Source organism: Eulemur rufifrons, chromosome 15 (genome assembly GCF_041146395.1).
Source record: "Eulemur rufifrons isolate Redbay chromosome 15, OSU_ERuf_1, whole genome shotgun sequence".
NCBI classification, from domain to species: domain Eukaryota; kingdom Metazoa; phylum Chordata; class Mammalia; order Primates; family Lemuridae; genus Eulemur; species Eulemur rufifrons.
The window spans coordinates 2,769,007-2,786,038 of NC_090997.1; the positions used below are offsets into that span (position 1 = coordinate 2,769,007).

At 60.7% G+C, this 17,032-nt stretch overlaps 1 protein-coding gene across 1 annotated transcript in view; it reads right to left on the minus strand.

Annotated features, from left to right (window-relative positions):
* The window catches only part of TNXB (tenascin XB), a 53,850-nt gene that overhangs the window by 1,948 nt on the left and 34,870 nt on the right, over positions 1-17,032 (minus strand). The window contains 15 exon segments of the mRNA XM_069488592.1: positions 54-197; positions 299-418; positions 525-668; positions 785-907; positions 1,132-1,467; positions 1,761-2,069; positions 3,289-3,576; positions 4,817-5,095; positions 5,440-5,727; positions 6,313-6,663; positions 7,082-7,405; positions 9,544-9,894; positions 10,290-10,607; positions 11,690-12,019; positions 14,686-15,699. Coding sequence (XP_069344693.1) covers positions 54-197; positions 299-418; positions 525-668; positions 785-907; positions 1,132-1,467; positions 1,761-2,069; positions 3,289-3,576; positions 4,817-5,095; positions 5,440-5,727; positions 6,313-6,663; positions 7,082-7,405; positions 9,544-9,894; positions 10,290-10,607; positions 11,690-12,019; positions 14,686-15,699 — 4,719 coding nt within the window.

Below are 17,032 nucleotides of genomic sequence, written 5' to 3' on the forward strand. Positions count from 1 at the left end.
CCATCCTGCTTCCCTCCGCCCCTCACCCCCACCCACACATCCCACCGGCGTACCCGTGGTGAAGGTGATGCTGGCCGGGGAGGTGAGGTTGGGGCCCCGAAGGCCCTGCACGGTGGCCGTGTAGTTGGTGTGGAGCATGAGGCGGCGCAGGGGGTAGTCCTCGGCGCTGCCCGGGGCTGAGCCCTGCACAGGCGGGGCTGGGAGTGCAGGTGGTGTCATTGCCTGCCCCCTGCACGTCCTGCCCCCGCTCTCCCCCCTGCACCACTGAGTCCCCTCCAGAGGCCTCAGCCCTGCTCACCCCCGGGGGCTGTAACCCGGACGTCATATGTGTCCACAGGATTCTGGGGGGGCTTCCAGCGCAGCAGGGCGGAATCCTTGGTCAAGTTCAGTGCACGCAGCTGGGTGGGGCCGTCAGGGACTGGGAGAAGGGAAGGGGCTCAGAGGTGTCCTCGCACTCTCCTACCCCTTACCTCCCCCAGCCCCACTGGCCTCCTCCCCATTCCCTCCCACGCCACCCCACTCACCCGTGGTGAGGAAGCCTGTGAGAGGCTCACTCTCCTCAAAGCCGCGAACTGAGACCACAGTCACCTCGTAGCGAGCGCCTGGGATCAGCCCCTGGAGTGTCTGGGTCCGGGCCCGGCCGTCCACCTGCAGGCTCTGTGGCTCCCCTGAAAACACGTTGGGGGTTGGGTTACCCAGGAACCCCAGAGCAGCCGGAGGGTGGGCAGAGTGCAGGGGGCAGGAGAAATGTGAGCAAATGAGGGCATGGGCAAAAAGGTGTCACCTCCATCCGCCAGCTGGTAAGAGACTTTGAAGCTGTCCACCCTGGATGGTGGGGGCATCCAGCTGACCTTGGCCGAGGTCTCCCCAATTTCGCTGAACTGGAGATCTCGGGGGCTCTCCAGAACTAGGGGAGGAACAACGGCGCGGGCAGTGGTAGGGAGGTTCCACCCCCGGGCCCTGCTCTCACGGCCCTTCCTCTCCTCCCGCCCGGACTGCAAGTCGCTCGCAGGTTCCTCCAAGGCCTCCCCCAGTCACCAGCCTCCCCCTGGCTGGGGCGCCAGGTCCCACCCTGCGAAGTACAGAGCCCCACTTTGGGGCAGAGTGCGCGGGAGCCCTGCGCGGCCTCACCTGGGCTGAGGGTGCGGGCGGTGCCCTGGATGCTGTCGGCCTTGTGCGGCCCGCGCAGCCCGTACAGCGTCAGGCTGTACAGGGTCCCCGGACGCAGGTCCCGGAGCACAGCCGAGCGCCGTGTCCCTGGCACCGTCAGCTCCCGCTGCAGCAGGGGACGTGGACGCGGCTCCAGAGTGCTGGGTGACGGGACCCCAAAGCGGAGCAGGAAGGAGTCGAAGGCCTCAGGTGGGGCCTCCCAGTTGAGCCTCAGCGAACTGGTGGTCACATCAGTCACCGACAGCTGGGACAGGCGGGGCCCCGGCTCCCCTGGGGTCTGACCAGCAGGAGCCGGCCCTGCACAGAGCGGGTGGGAGAGGAGGGTTTGGAGACAGAAGCACTCCAGCTCAGTGACCTGGGGTAGGTCCCTTCCCCCCACCCTGGCCTCTGTCCCTCCATGTGTGAAATGGAACGCGTGAGGCACTCGCAGCCACAGGTAGACCAGCTGTCGGAGTAGAGCAAGGGCCGCCCAGACGCGGTCCACCTGCCTCCCGCCTTGGTACCCACTCTTTCCCTATCACCACCACTTCTGGGCACCCCCTTTCACCCTTCCCAGTCCCGGGCTAGTGGCCAGCCAGGCCTGGCGGTACCTGTGGTGCCCTCGGTGGAGATGGGCCCCAGGCGCTTCCCTTCATGGAGGCCATAGAGGAAGAACTTGTAGGGGGTGCTGGGCTCCAGGCCTGAGATGAGGACCTTGCTCTGGTCGCCATCCACAAGCAAGGCCTGGGGCTGCCCATCTGTGTCCTCATACTGGACCACGAAGGAATCAAAGGGGCCCCGTGCCACATTCCACGAGAGGCGTATAGAGTCTGGGGCTGTGTCGGTCACCGCCAGCACCCCTAGGCGGGGCTCTTCAGGGGGCTCGGGGGCCTCTGGCGCTGGTGTGTCCTCTTCTGGGGCTACATGGGAGAAGCCCAGGGGAGAAGCTGAAGGGGGGTGCCTTGGAGCCCCCCTCTTTCTACCTTTTCTTTGTTTTTTTGTAGAAATAAGGTCTCACTATGTTGCCCAGGCTGGTCTTGAACTCCTGGCCTCTAGTGATCCTCCCGCCTTTGCCTCCCAACTAGCTGGGACTACAGATGTGTGCCACTGTGCCTGGCTTTTTTTTTTTTTTTTTTTTTTTTTTAATGTTTTAGAAATGGTATGTTGCCCAGGCTGGACCCCTGGGCTCAAGCCTCCACCTCCTGTGCCACTGGGACACAGGCATGCGTCACCAAGCCCAGCTCCCTTTCCGTCATGCTCCCCAAAGAGGGGGTTGTGGGGTTGCCCCAAGGCTGAGGTGGGACTTTACGGGTCCTGGCCATGGCAGCCATTTGGAGAGACATAAGGGACCTACAGTCATCTAGTATCTTCCCTCTCCTGAGTCTTGGCATTGACTCCTGCACCCCAGGGCCTCTGAGCCCCAGCACTGTGGCCTGTCTCCCGCACAGCTGCTGCATGGCTCCTTCGTGGGCTCCCGCGCTGTCTGAATCAGGCACCTGCTTTCCCCTTCTGCACCCCAGTGTCCCACGAGCCCCACCTCTAGATGTCAGCACAGGCCCTGCCCCGCCCCTCCGCGTGGGACGCGTCCGCTGAGCCGGGGCACGCGGTGCTCCCTTCTGAGAAAAGAACTAGCCGGTGAGGTGACCGTGACGGGCGAATCGCACCAGCCGGGCCCACCTGCCCTGGTCGGGCTGGTCTGGGGTGGGCGGCAGCCACCCGGGAAGGAGCCTGTACCATAAATGCAGTCACTTCTACTGGTTTCTGTGTCCCCTGCCCGTTGTGTTTTCCAGTGATTTTCCACTTGAGAAAATGCTCCTGACTCATCCACGGCAGGGCCGTTTGCCCCCATCTGGGCAAGGCCACCCTGCTGGGAGGTAGCAGACGCCCCAGCACGTGACGGGGGCAGCTGGCAGGCATGGAGCGGAGGACAGGGGTTGGGAGACCTGTCCTGGCCCCTGCCCTGACTCCCTGACTGAGGTCAGAGCCGACGGCTGCAAACTCGAGCTCTTCCTCCCTCCTGGGCCCTGGGTAGGGCCCCCCATCACCCTGCCCACTCCTGCCAGTCCTTTTGGCTTCTGTCCAGAGGCACAAGGAAAGCCACTCAGGCCAGCTTGCGGGAGCCAGGCAGGACGGCCTCACCTGTCATTCCCAGGACCGACACGGGGCCCAGGCGCTTTCCTCTGAGGAGCCCATAGAGCAGAAACTTGTATTTCCTGCCAGGCTCCAGGTCCTCTACGGTGACCTTGCGCTGGTCTTCGGCCACAGGCACCAACTGGGGCTGCCCGTTTTTGTCCCTGTACTGGACCACAAAGGAGTCGAAGGGGCCCTGGGCCACCGTCCACGACAGGCGCAGGGAGTCTGGGGTCTCCTTGTCCACTGTCAGCTCCCCCAGGCGGGGAGGGGGCTGCGGCTCCTCCTCCAGGGGAGCTGTGGAGAGGGTAGGGGACGCTCTTGGTCAAAGCCTGCCTTCCTCTCAGCACTGGCAACTTCTAGGAGGCACGAGGTGCTGGGAAAGGGTCCCTGAAGTGTGGCGTTAGGGACAGCCCTGGAGGCGACAGGCCGCTCTGGTCCTACCGCTCAGGAAGGAGGCAGGGCAGCTCCGTTTCCTCAGGAGGCCACTGCCCAGCTCCTGTCTGCCCCGCTGCTCCCGCCCAGACCAAGGGTGCAGTGAACACGTAAAAGATCATGTCCCGAGAGAAGGGGGCAGGGTGCAGAGAGGAGCTGAGCTTCCCCTGACCCCCAGCCCCTGGGCAAGGATGTGGCCCCAGCCGAGGAGCTCCCAGGAGGCATCTGGGCTGTGAGGGAGACACCCCCAAACAGTGAGGGCTGGTCTGGGCAGCCGGCCGGCACGCAGGCTCCTCGTCGTGGCCATCAGCCTGGGCCGTCCTTGCCACTGCTGCCCCAGCCCCACACTGACACTATGGGGCCATGGGGCCGGGGCACCCGGTGGGCGGGAGAAGCGGGCAGAGCCGGGGAACAGCGCCGCGGAGCAGAGGCTCACACAGGCGGCGGTGGGCGCCGGTGGACGGCCTGCACCCAGTCCCCTCAGTGAGGGTTTGGGGAAGAGACTTATGGAGTCTGAGGGCCCCAGGCCCTGACTGGCTGGCTGCTCTGTCCTCCCCTGGCCAGGGTGACTCATGGTCCTGGGAGTGGGGTAAGGGTCAGTGACCCGCCGCACCCCTTCCTCAGGGGGCTGAGTCATGGCACAACATCACCAGGTTTTTCCACCGTCTGCCTGCAGCCAAGGCCTCCTTATTGTCCACCTCTTGCCTCACAGCTGGGCTGGAGGGAGGCGATGGGAGCCACTGCTGCGTGCCAGTGGCCGTGATTCATAACTGTTCCGCAGGGGAGGCGGCCGAGGGTCAGGGAATGGAGTGGCTTGTCCACGGTCACACAGCCGGCAAGGGCTGGCACTGGATTTGAATACAGGTCTGCTTGGCCCTGAAGCCAGGGTTCTGTTTCCTTCATGGGCACCCAGCGGATGAAGGAGACAGTGCATATAAAATGCTCAGAACTGCCTGGCACACAGCAGGGACTGGCTTCTGCTGCAGTGAGAGTTGTGCCAGGGCTGCAGACGGAATCAGTCTCACGGGAAGGCCAAAGGGCCAGCCGGGGGCTCGGGTAAGAGGCAGCTCCGGAAAAAGCGGAAGGCAGGGCTGGGGCTCACCGGTGGTGGCCTCGGCAGAGACGGGGCCCAGCCGCTTGCGGCCTGCCAGACCATACAGCAGGAACTTGTACTTGCGGGAGGGTTCCAGGCCGGGGACGGTGACCTCCCGCTGGTCTGCGGCCACCGGCACCACCTGGGGCTGCCCGTCCCTGTCCTTGTACTGGACCACGAAGGAGTCGAATTCACCCTCAGGCACCGTCCAGGAGAGGCCCACGGAGTCAGGGGTCACGTCCACCACTGCCAGCTCCCCCAGGCGGGGAGAGGGCTTCGTGTCTGGGGCTGGAAAAGGGCGTGAGGCGCACAGAGGGTGAGACAGTGATGGAGCAGAGGGACTACCGGCTTCCGGGGCTGCTGCGGCTCTGCGAGCTGGTCCAGGGAGCAGGAGGGGGGACTGGGCCAGGAGTCGCGATGAAGGAAGAGCCAGGCAAGAAAGCAGGTGTCCCCTGGGGTGTGGGAGGGTAGGGAGAAGGATGGGAGTGAGGGGGAAGGGGAGCTCAGGGCCTGGGTTTCGGGGGACCAGTAAGTAAATGGGTCCTGAGGCCGGCAGTGCCAGGCACGGAAACGTGAACTTCCAACTGTCGCCACACGGGGGCGCAGGCCGGCCGGGGGCTCCCGCCGCTCACCCGTCTTCGCCTCCACAGGGACCGGGCCGTGGCGTTTCCCATCCTGGAGTCCAAAGAGCAGGAACTTGTACTTGCGGGCCGGGTCCAGCCCCACGATGGTGACCTCGCGGAGGTCTCTGCTCACGGGCACTGCCTGCGGCTGCCCCTGCGCATCCCTGTACTGCACCAGGAAGGAGTCGAAGGGGCCCTGGGCCACCGACCACCACAGGCGCACGGTGTCCGAGGTCACCTCGGCCACAGCCAGCTCCCCCAAGCGGGGCTCCACGGGGGGCCGCGTGGGCAGGGAGGCTGGAAAAGAGCAGCAGGGACCAGAGTCAGGAGGCGGGAGCCGGCCCCAAGGAGGGGTCCTCTCCCAGGCTGCAGAACGGACGTGGCTTAGCAGCCTCTTTCGAAGCGCTCACTGCGCTGCCGCTGCTGCCCGCAGCCCACCGCGACACAGGAGGGAGGTGCTGTGATTTTTATCAGCCCCATTTTGCAGGGATCTGAGGCACAGAGAGGTTAAGAAAGGCTTGCAAATCACACAGTGACCACATGTCAAGGCAGAGTCAGATCCCGGCCGCCTGCCCTGGAGCACATTCTGAGCCACTAAACTACCCGTGGGATCCTGACGATTCCACAAGTGAACAACTGAGCACCTTGGGGCTCTGGATCACGATGGGGGGAAAGGAAGCTACAATGAATGGGGTACAGACACGCTCATCTGACTCTGAACAAAGTCTTGGTCAATCCTCACTCAATTCAAGGATGAGGCAGGATCACAGCAACATTTGAGAGAAGACAGGTACCTGGAGGCCCAGGTGGGAGAACTGCCAAGATGCACAGGAGAAAGACAAATGAGCAAAGGGCAGCAGTGGAAGCCTGTCTCCCACTTACCTGTCACGCCCACGGTGGACGCGGGGCCCACGCGCCGCCCCTCGTGGAGGCCGTACAGGTGCATCTTGTACTTGCGCCCGGGCTCCAGGCCCCCCATGGTCACCTCTCTCTCCTCACCCCCGACACGCACCGCCTGGGGCCGCCCATCCCTGTCCTTGTACTGGACTGTGAACGAGTCGAAGTGGCCCTGGGGGACGGTCCAGGAGAGGCTCAGCGAGTCTGGGGACGATCCTGTCACCATCAGGTCTCCCAGGAGTGGCTCCTCTGGGGGCTCTGGGGCCTCCGTGCTGGGTTCTGTGGGGCTGGGGGTCTCGTCCACCTCTGTGGGGGCAGCAGTCTCTTCCTCCGCAGCTGAGAAAGGGGGACAGAGAGAGGGAGGCGGGGTGATGGGGATGTCCCCAGGTCTTGGGGAGAAGGAAGGAGAAGCCACGGCCACTAATGGGTGTCCTGAGGTCAGTTCTGACAAGCCCACCCTTGGGCTGCGTGCTCCTGCTCAGCTGACAGCTAGCAAACATGGCCGAGCTCTGGGGTCAGCTGTGGGGAACCTGGGACAGCCACCAGCGCAGCAAAGCTCCCGATGGCCTCTCTCTGCCCAGGAGGAAACCGCAGTCAGCCCCAGGAGAAGGCACAAAGGGAGCCACCGTCTCAGCCATGAGCAGGTCCTTGTAGCTGACCAGACCCTGCCAGTGTTCCTGCTTAGCTGTCACCAAAGAGTAAGAGAGTGAAGCTCCCACTGGGTCCCAGCCTGGGGCTCCCACCGTGCACTCACCTGTCACCCCGATGACAGAGACGGGGCCCGCGCGCTGGCCCCCGTGGAAGCCGTACAGGTTCATCTTGTACTTGTGGTCTGGCTCCAGGCCTGAGACGGTGACCCCGTCCTCGTGCCCCGGCACCCGCACCGCCTTGGGCTGCCCGTCCCCGTTCTTGTATTGGACCACGAAGTGGTCAAACTGGCCCTCGGGGACCGTCCAGGTCAGACTCAGGGAGTCGGGGGTGGCGTCTGTCACGGTTAGCTCCCCCAGGAGAGGCTTGATGGGAGGCTCGAGGGTCATGGTGGGCACCACTTGCGTGGCCTCCGGTTCATCCTCTGGAGCTGGACAGACACGTACGGGGACAGTGAGGTCCCTTCAGTCCTCAGTTCAGACGGAAAGGGTGCATCACAAAACATAAAGTGCCCAGGAGCAGAAAGATCTAGCACATCTGTCCTCTCTGCTCCCTTCCCCCTGGCTTCTATCCCCTCCCCCTGCCCCCCTTCCCCCTCCCCCTCCCCCTCCCCGGTCTCCAACACCCAGGTGGCCACTCCCTGCCCCTCCAGCACTGCCTCTCTTCTGAGCACAGGCCCCCTCGGGCCCTGCCTCCTGGGCCTCCCTGCACTGGGGGTCTCCTTGGCATCTTTTGCTCATTTGGCTCCAATCTTTGCTCCCAAACAGGCTCAGCACACCCTCCCCAAGCCAGAAACTAGGGTGTGTTCCTGGGCTGGGCCCCCACCTGCTGCCAGCAGCCTCAGAGTGTGCCGCCCTCTCTCCCCCAAGTTCCCCAGGGCTGCCTTCCCTCCCACCCCTCCAGCCCCGCATCCTGGCTGGGCCACCTCCCAGCTGGTCTCGCTGCCTCCAGGCTCCCGGCCACCCCACCCCTGTCCCCTCCCCTCCACCCCCCACATGGCAGCCAGGATGGGCTTTCTAGGAGCACAGCTGCTGGCGCCAGGCTCAGCACAGAACCGGGCAACCACCCTCGTCCTCCCTGGGAGAAACCCCAGCTTCGTGGGCTGCCCCCGCCTCTCCTCCCCTATTTCCAGACCATCTCCTGCCCCTCAGAGGACAGCACGCCCCCCCGCTCCGTTCCTCTCACGCTCCACGCTCTTCCCGGCCTCCTGCCCTTCGCACCAGCTGTGATGTGGGTCTGACACACTCTTCTCCTCTCGGAAGCTGTCATGGAGCCGACGCCCACCTGACCTCAGGTCTGGCTGTCCCTGGCTACCCACGGGCAGCAGGCTGGCTTAGGGGGCCCTTCCTAATCCAGGCCTGGCCCCCGGCCTTCACACGCTCCTCTTGCTCAGCTGTGCTTTCTGGGTTTCTGCCTGTGCCCCCCACTGTGAGCCTCAGGAAAATGTGCAATTGTGTGTTTCACATGCCAGTTTCCCCCTGCGGAAGAGGAAAGCGGCCCTGACCTCCGCAAGCCGCCCCCTCCCCGCTGCACTGTGGTGCTCAGAGCCAGCCGGGCACAGCGCAGTCTAGGTCCAGCTGGACACAGTTTCATGGAACATCAACATGAGCCAAGGCCATCTGTCACCACGATGGATCAAGACAAAGCAAGGCCAGTCTGTCATCATGTCTCAACAAGGACGGTCTATGGTTTTCCACACTACAAAGATGACCGAACATTATCCATCCAGCTAATCTGAGCAGTGGCTGCTCCTTTTCCAGTTATGGCTTTGGCCTCCCTCTGATAGACCTTGTCATAGATAAGACCTAGTAAGATGCCCACTCAGAGCAGTACCCCTTCTTCCTGACAGCATCCAATACACAGCAAAACGTCATTTCCTTAAACACTCCCCAAATCACCAAACACAAGCCGAGATCCTACAGAGCTTCTTTCTCAGCCCGCCCCCTGCCCAGTCCCCCTGCCCAGTCCCCTGCACTGCCAGGAGGACGACGCCTTCCTTCAGTCAATCACAGGCGAGTGCCAGGAGCTCTCTGGCTGAAGGACGTTGGTAGCCCAAACCCACCGTGCCTGGATCAGGGCGTGGAATTCTTTGCTGAACGAACGCGTTGACCCGCTGCAGCAAAAGCCTGTGAGTGTTGCAGTAACGCGCTCACTGGGCGTGCGGTCAGGACGCTGCCCCGGGACCCTTCCCCACCGCTGTCATGGCCCCCGCAACTCCACAGAGACTGAACCTCTCCAAGGAAATAAGGATGCGAGTGAAATTCTCTCCAAAAAATTTCAGAAGAGAGTCCGATCCCTTCGTTGTGAGCTTTGCTACGCAAGGGGGGTCGGAGCCGTGGCCAGCATGGGCGTCAGGGGGCTTGTTGGAGATGCGGAGTGTCTGGCCCCAGCCCAAACCTGCTAGATTTGAACCTGCTTTTTACAAAAACCCTCCAGGCATTCGGACACACCAAAGATGTAATGCTATCGAGAATATTTATGTTTTCATGGAGCCTGCAGAGGGAGGAATGTCTCCGACGGCTGTCTTCCTACCCTGCCCCGCACCGCCCCACCCCACCCCACACTCACCTGTCACGCCCACGGTGGACGCCGGGCCCACGCGCCGCCCCTCGTGGAGGCCGTACAGGTGCATCTTGTACTTGCGCCCGGGCTCCAGGCCCCCCACGGTCACCTCTCTCTCCTCACCCCCGACACGCACCACCTGGGGCCGCCCGTCCCTGTCCTTGTACTGGACCGTGAACGAGTCGAAGTGGCCCTGGGGGACAGTCCAGGAGAGGCTCAGCGAGTCTGGGGACGATCCTGTCACCATCAGCTCTCCCAGGAGTGGCTCCTCTGGGGGCTCTGGGGCCTCCGTGCTGGGTTCTGTGGGGCTGGGGGTCTCGTCCACCTCTGTGGGGGCAGCGGTCTCTTCCTCCGCAGCTGAGAAGGGGGGACAGAGAGAGGGAGGCGGGGCGATGGGGATGTCCTCAGGTCTTGGGGAGAAGGAGGGAGAAGCCATGGCCACTAATGGGTGTCCTGAGGTCAGTTCTGACAAGCCCACCCTTGGGCTGCGTGCTCCTGCTCAGCTGACAGCTAGCAAACATGGCCGAGCTCTGGGGTCAGCTGTGGGGAACCTGGGACAGCCACCAGCACAGCACACGGGGTCCTTCTCTGCCCAGGAGGACCTGTCAGTCCTCAGGGAGCCCAGGGGAAGGCACGAAGGGTACCAGGGCTCAGCTGAGAGCAGAGGGGTGTCCTGGGCCCATTCACCCACCAGCAGAGAGAAGGCGAAGCTCCCACTGGGTCCCAGCCTGGGGCTCCCACCATGCACTCACCTGTCATCCCGATGGCAGAGACGGGGCCCACGCGCTGGCCCCCGTGGAAGCCGTACAGGTTCATCTTGTACTTGTGGTCTGGCTCCAGGCCTGAGACGGTGACCCCGTCCTCGTGCCCCGGCACCCGCACCGCCTTGGGCTGCCCGTCCCCGTTCTTGTACTGGACCACGAAGTGGTCAAACTGGCCCTCGGGGACCGTCCAGGTCAGACTCAGGGAGTCAGGGGTGGCGTCTGTCACGGTCAGCTCCCCCAGGAGAGGCTTGATGGGAGGCTCGAGGGTCATGGTGGGCACCACTTGCGTGGCCTCCGGTTCATCCTCTGGAGCTGGACAGACACGTACGGGGACAGTGAGGTCCCTTCAGTCCTCAGTTCAGACGGAAAGGGTGTATCACAAAACATAAAGTGCCCAGGAGCAGAAAGATCTAGCACATCAGTCCTCTCTGCTCCCTTCCCCCTGGCTTCTATCCCCTCCCCCTGCCCCCCTTCCCCCTCCCCCTCCCCAGTCTCCAACACCCAGGTGGCCACTCCCTGCCCCTCCAGCACTGCCTCTCTTCTGAGCACAGGCCCCCTCGGGCCCTGCCTCCTGGGCCTCCCTGCACTGGGGGTCTCCTTGGCATCTTTTGCTCATTTGGCTCCAATCTTTGCTCCCAAACAGGCTCAGCACACCCTCCCCAAGCCAGAAACTAGGGTGTGTTCCTGGCCTGGGCCCCCCCCCTGCTGCCAGCAGCCTCAGAGTGTGCCCCCCTCTCTCCCCCAAGTTCCCCCGGGCTGCCTTCCCTCCCACCCCTCCAGCCCGGCATCCTGGCTGGGCCACCTCCCAGCTGGTCTCCCTGCCTCCAGGCCCCCTGCCACCCCACCCCTGTCCCCTCCCCTCCACCCCCCACATGGCAGCCAGGATGGGCTTTCTAGGAGCACAGCTGCTAGCGCCAGGCTCAGCACAGAACCGGGCAACCACCCTCGTCCTCCCTGGGAGAAACCCCAGCTTCGTGGGCTGCCCCCGCCTCTCCTCCCCTATTTCCAGACCATCTCCTGCCCCTCAGAGGACAGCACGCCCCCCCACTCCGTTCCTCTCACGCTCCACGCTCTTCCCGGCCTCCTGCCCTTCGCACCAGCTGTGATGTGGGTCTGACACACTCTTCTTCTCCTCTCGGAAGCTGTCATGGAGCCGACGCCCACCTGACCTCAGGTCTGGCTGTCCCTGGCTACCCACGGGCAGGCTGGCTTAGGGGACCCTTCCCAATGCAGGTGTGGGCCGAGGGCCCAGTCACCCCTATGCTTCATTTGCTGCTTCACGGCCAGTCTCTCTAGGACTGTGAGCCCCATCAGGACAGCACTATGTGCAGGGATATGGTAGAGAAGGGCACATCTCTGACGGCCACCATCCCCTGCCCCTCACTCACCCGTCACGCCCACGGTGGACGCGGGGCCCACGCGCCGCCCCTCGTGGAGGCCGTACAGGTGCATCTTGTACTTGCGCCCGGGCTCCAGGCCCCCCACGGTCACCTCTCTCTCCTCACCCCTGACACGCACCGCCTGGGGCCGCCCGTCCCTGTCCTTGTACTGGACCGTGAATGAGTCGAAGTGGCCCTGGGGGACGGTCCAGGAGAGGCTCAGCGAGTCTGGGGACGATCCTGTCACCATCAGCTCTCCCAGGAGCGGCTCCTCCGGGGGCTCTGGGGCCTCCGTGCTGGGTTCTGTGGGGCTGGGGGTCTCATCCACATCTTGTGGGGCTGCAAGGAGAGATGGGGGTACCGTCTCAACAGGTGATGTGCTGTCTGGTGTGGACAGAAGACAGTAGAGTACACGCAGGACATATACTGGAGCTGTGGGCCAGGGCCGGTGCAGCCCTCATGGTAGCACTCGGCGCGCCCACCCCGCCCCGTTCTGCTGGCAGGACGGCTCCGCTGCAGCCCTTCAGAAGGCAACCGGGACACACATGTCAGGAGCCAAAGTCATGCTCATTTCCTTTGACCCAATAATCCCAGTCCTGGGCATCTATCCTAAGCAAATTATTAAAAGCAGGAAAAAGTTATAGCATGGAAGAATTCATTATGGGATTATTCATGACAGCAAAATGTGTCAGGAACCCAAATGACCCACGGAAGAGGATTAATTTTGTGACCGTGCTTTCACTGTAGAGCTTCCAATAACCATTGAAATGATAATTAATGCTGGTTGTGTAGCCCCACGGTGAATGATGACAATGTAACTTGTGTACAAAAGAGCAAGAGCCAGGAACGGTGTGGACGCTCCGACCGCAACTTGACCACGCGCTCGGCGTGCGCACCGCAGACCGGGAGCTCGGCGTGCGCCCTGCTGAACGGGAACGTGCGCTGGGCACGCTGCTGTTCACGGCAGGCAGTGGGTCAGAAGGTGGGATTATGAGATTTTTTCCCCCATTTTTCAAGCTTTCCATGATGTTACTATATTCTTTTCAATAGAAAAAATGCGGCCTTGGGCCAATAAAGAAATTCTGGGCTATAAAAAATTACTAATCCTGTGGGGGCTGGGTGGGTGGCGGGCAGTGCAAACAGAACGGCAAGGGCAGGGCGCGGCCCTCCCGCTGCCCTGTCCCCTCCGTCCTGCCGGACCCGCTGCCCTGTCCCCTCCGTCCTGTGCGACTCGCTGCCCTGTCCCCTCCGTCCTGCGCGACTCGCTGCCCTGTCCCCTCCGTCCTGTGCGACTCGCTGCCCTGTCCCCTCCGTCCTGCTGGACCCGCTGCCCTGTCCCTTCCGTCCTGCTGGACCCGCTGCCCTGTCCCCTCCGTCCTGCTGGACCCGCTGCCCTGTCCCCTCCGTCCTGCTCGACCCGCTGCCCTGTCCCCTCCGTCCTGCTGGACCCGCTGCCCTGTCCCCTCCGTCCTGTTCGACTCGCTACCCTGTCTCCTCCGTGCTGCTCGACTCGCCACAGCAGAGGCAAAGAAAACAAGACCCAACCCTGGGTGAGAATTAACAGCTTACCCCCAGCGTGTGAATTTTTCTAGCGTCCATTTTCCGATGGTTCCCCCATTCTCCCTGTTCCCCCGAATACAAACGGTCCTCTGAGCACACGTGTAGAAGTGAGGCCTCTCGCCCCGGAGTCAGGGAGGCAGAGTGAGAACGGCTCGCCGGTCTGCACGGTCTTCAGCAGATGACAGTGCACCTCGCAAGGCGTGGGACGTGTCCCACAGGAGACTGATTTGCGGAGGGGCCATTTGTCCCCATGCCTAGGAGCTCTTGAGAAATACTCTGAACCAGGAATGAGAATCTGGCTGAGAATGGCTTAGAAAAGGCAGCCTGACCGCCCTTGGGGAATTTCATCCACCTTGTGACTTGTGCCCCCTGATTCTTAGGGACTCAATTTTTTTTTTTTTTTTCTTTTGAGACAGAGTCTCGCTCTGTCGTCTGGGCTAGAGTGTCGTGGCATCAGCCTAGCTCACAGCAACCTCAAACTCCTGGGCTCAAGTGATCCTCCTGCCTCAGCCTCCCGAGTAGCTGGGACTACAGGCATGCGCCACCATGCCCGGCTAATTTTTTCTCTCTATATATTTTTTAGCTGTCCAAATCATTTCTTTCTATTTTTAGTAGAGACGGGTTCTCGCTCTTGCTCAGGCTGGAAGGGACTCAAAATTTTGACTTTCTCATAATTACAAATGAAATCAGTTACAAGAGTGACGGAGAAGACAAAAGGAGCGTAAGCGAGAGGGAGACAGTATCCTTTTTTTCTTTTCCCCTGATTATAAAAGAAAATGCCATTCAAGAAAATTTGGATAACGCAGAACAGAAAGAAAATGTGATGGAACATTCTATTTGCCTAACAGACCACACCCCCTGTGGGACGCGTTTCTTTCTAGTCTCCTTGCCATAACTTTTACTTTCTTTTCTCCATTTTTTCTTTCTAGCAAAACTATAGCTTACAATATGCCTGTTATTTTCGAATGGCTGTGATTAGTACTCTTACTGAAATTTGGGGCTCTTTTACTGTTTCCCAGAGTAATGGTCTTGCGTTACAACATTTCAGTGGTGGCATACTCATTTTATAGATGTTGCCTAAATTGTTTGTTACCCCGACATTGGTTTTTTCTCTTGTGTGCATGTGCCTGTGTGGTTATAACAAAGAAAGCTGTGATGAAGAGGGGAAGAAAGGAAAACTCTGGAGGGTCAGATTGGCCCGTGCCTGCCATATTTTGCCATTGGAAGTGACCAGTGACTGTCAGAGGGATGCCACACCAGGGGGACAATCAGGCTGCAGGTGGGCAAGGCCAATCCTCTAGGCCAGGGACACCCCAGGCCATGAAGAGAGGGTGTGAAAGGGGAGCAAGTCCTAGACCCTACAGGGCTCATCGAGAGAGCAGAACAGTCAGCAGGCACCCATGAAGGAAAGGCAGTTACCTCCCGAGGCCCCGAGCACTACTCACCTGTCACGCCCACGGTGGACTCGGGGCCCACACGCCGCCCCTCGTGGAGGCCGTACAGGTGCATCTTGTACTTGCGCCCGGGCTCCAGGCCCCCCACGGTCACCTCTCTCTCCTCACCCCCAACACGCACCACCTGGGGCCGCCCATCCCTGTCCTTGTACTGGACCGTGAATGAGTCGAAGTGGCCCTGGGGGACGGTCCAGGAGAGGCTCAGCGAGTCTGGGGACGATCCTGTCACCATCAGCTCCCCCAGGAGCGGCTCCTCTGGGGGCTCTGTGGCCTCCGTGCTGGGTTCTGTGGGGCTGGGGGTCTCGTCCACCTCTGTGGGGGCAGCGGTCTCTTCCTCCGCAGCTGAGAAGGGGGGACAGAGAGAGGGAAGCCGGGTGATGGGGATGTCCCCAGGTCTTGGGGTGAAGGAGGGAGAAATTGGGGCCCAAGCCCACCCTTGGGCTGCGTGCTCCTGCTCAGCTGACAGCTAGCAAACATGGCCGAGCTCTGGGGTCAGCTGTGGGGAACCTGGGACAGCCACCAGCACAGCACACGGGGTCCTTCTCTGCCCAGGAGGACCTGTCAGTCCTCAGGGAGCCCAGGGGAAGGCACGAAGGGTACCAGGGCTCAGCCGAGGGCAGAGGGGCGTCCTGGGCCCGTTCCCCCACCAGCAGAGAGAAGGCGAAGCTCCCACAGGGTCCCAGCCTGGGGCTCCCACCGTGCACTCACCTGTCACCCCGATGGCAGAGACGGGGCCCACACGCTGGCCCCCGTGGAAGCCGTACAGGTTCATCTTGTACTTGTGGTCTGGCTCCAGGCCCGAGACGGTGACCCCGTCCTCGTGCCCCGGCACCCGCACCGCCTTGGGCTGCCCGTCCCCGTTCTTGTACTGGACCACGAAGTGGTCAAACTGGCCCTCGGGGACCGTCCAGGTCAGACTCAGGGAGTCGGGGGTGGTGTCCATCACTGTCATCTTGCCTAGGCGCGGCTTTGGAGGTGGGGCATGAGGGGACTCCTCTTTGGGGGCTGGGAAGAGATATAAACAGGATCTTTACTGTTGCTGGAAGGAGCCACTGAGGCCCCGGGTTTGAGGTCAGAAGGTGAGCTGGCTCTGGGCCTATGATTATGATCATCCAAATCTTTTTATGGCCTCCTTGTGGTCCCTCAGACATGCCAGGCGACCTCCCACCTCAGGGCCTTTGCACTGACTGTTCCATCTGCCTGAACGTTCTTTCCGCAGATATCTATATGGCTCATGCCCACACTCCCTTTAAGTCTTTATTCAGCCACCTTCTTTGGGGGGTCTTCCCTGACCACCCTATTTAAAATTCCGATTTTCTCAGTCGCAATGTATCTTCCTTATTTGGACCTGATTCCAGCAACAAATGCAAAACAATTACGAGACAATCAGGAGACTGCAGCAAGGCCTGCAAACTTGGTATCGAGGAATGACCGCTCCTTTTTCAAGGTATGAAAATTGTACAGTGGATTTTTAAAAATAGTCTTTTTAGAAAGAGAGATATACTTAAATATTTATTAATGAAAGTATAGGGTGTCTGGGTCTAGCTTTAAAACACTGCAGTGGTATATCCACACAAGGCAACGCTGCTGGGCAGTAAGAAGCAGTGTAGGACTGCTACCTGCTACGACATGGAGAGACCTCTAAACCATTATGCTCAGCAAAGGAAGCCAGACACGAAAGAACATACATTGTGTGAGTCCCTGAAATGTCCAGAAATGGGCACATCTACAGAAACAAAAGTAGATTAGTTGTGGACTAGGGCTGAGGATGGAAGTGGGTCTGGTCTGCACCCAAGATTTCTTTTTTGGGCAATGGAAAAGTTCTAAAACTAGATTGTGGTGATGGTTGTACAATTAGGTAAATATGCTAAAACTGATAATTTTATGGCTCATGAATTATCATTATTATTATTTTTATTTTCAGAGGCTGGATCTTGCTCTGTCACCCAGGCTGGAGTGCAGTGGTGTGATCATAGCTCACTGCAGCCTCAAACTCCTGGGCTCAAGCAATCCTCCTGCTTCAGCCTCCCGAGTAGCTGGGACTACAGGTGTGCAACCGCATCTGGCTAAATTTTTTTTTTTTGGTAGAGACGGAGTCTCACTCTGTTGCCCAGGCTGGTCTGGAGAATTGTATCTCTATAAAGCTGTTAATAAAGAGAACATTCTAATGGGGGAGGGGGGGAAGTGGCTGGGACAGAAAGGAGTCAGTCTGTCCCCAAGTTGATATTTGGTTGAAGCAGGGGGATGTGAACGTGAGGTTATTATACTATTCTTTCTCTTTGTGTATACGTTTGAAATTTGTTTGACAAATATCTGTTGAATGAATTAATTGGTATTT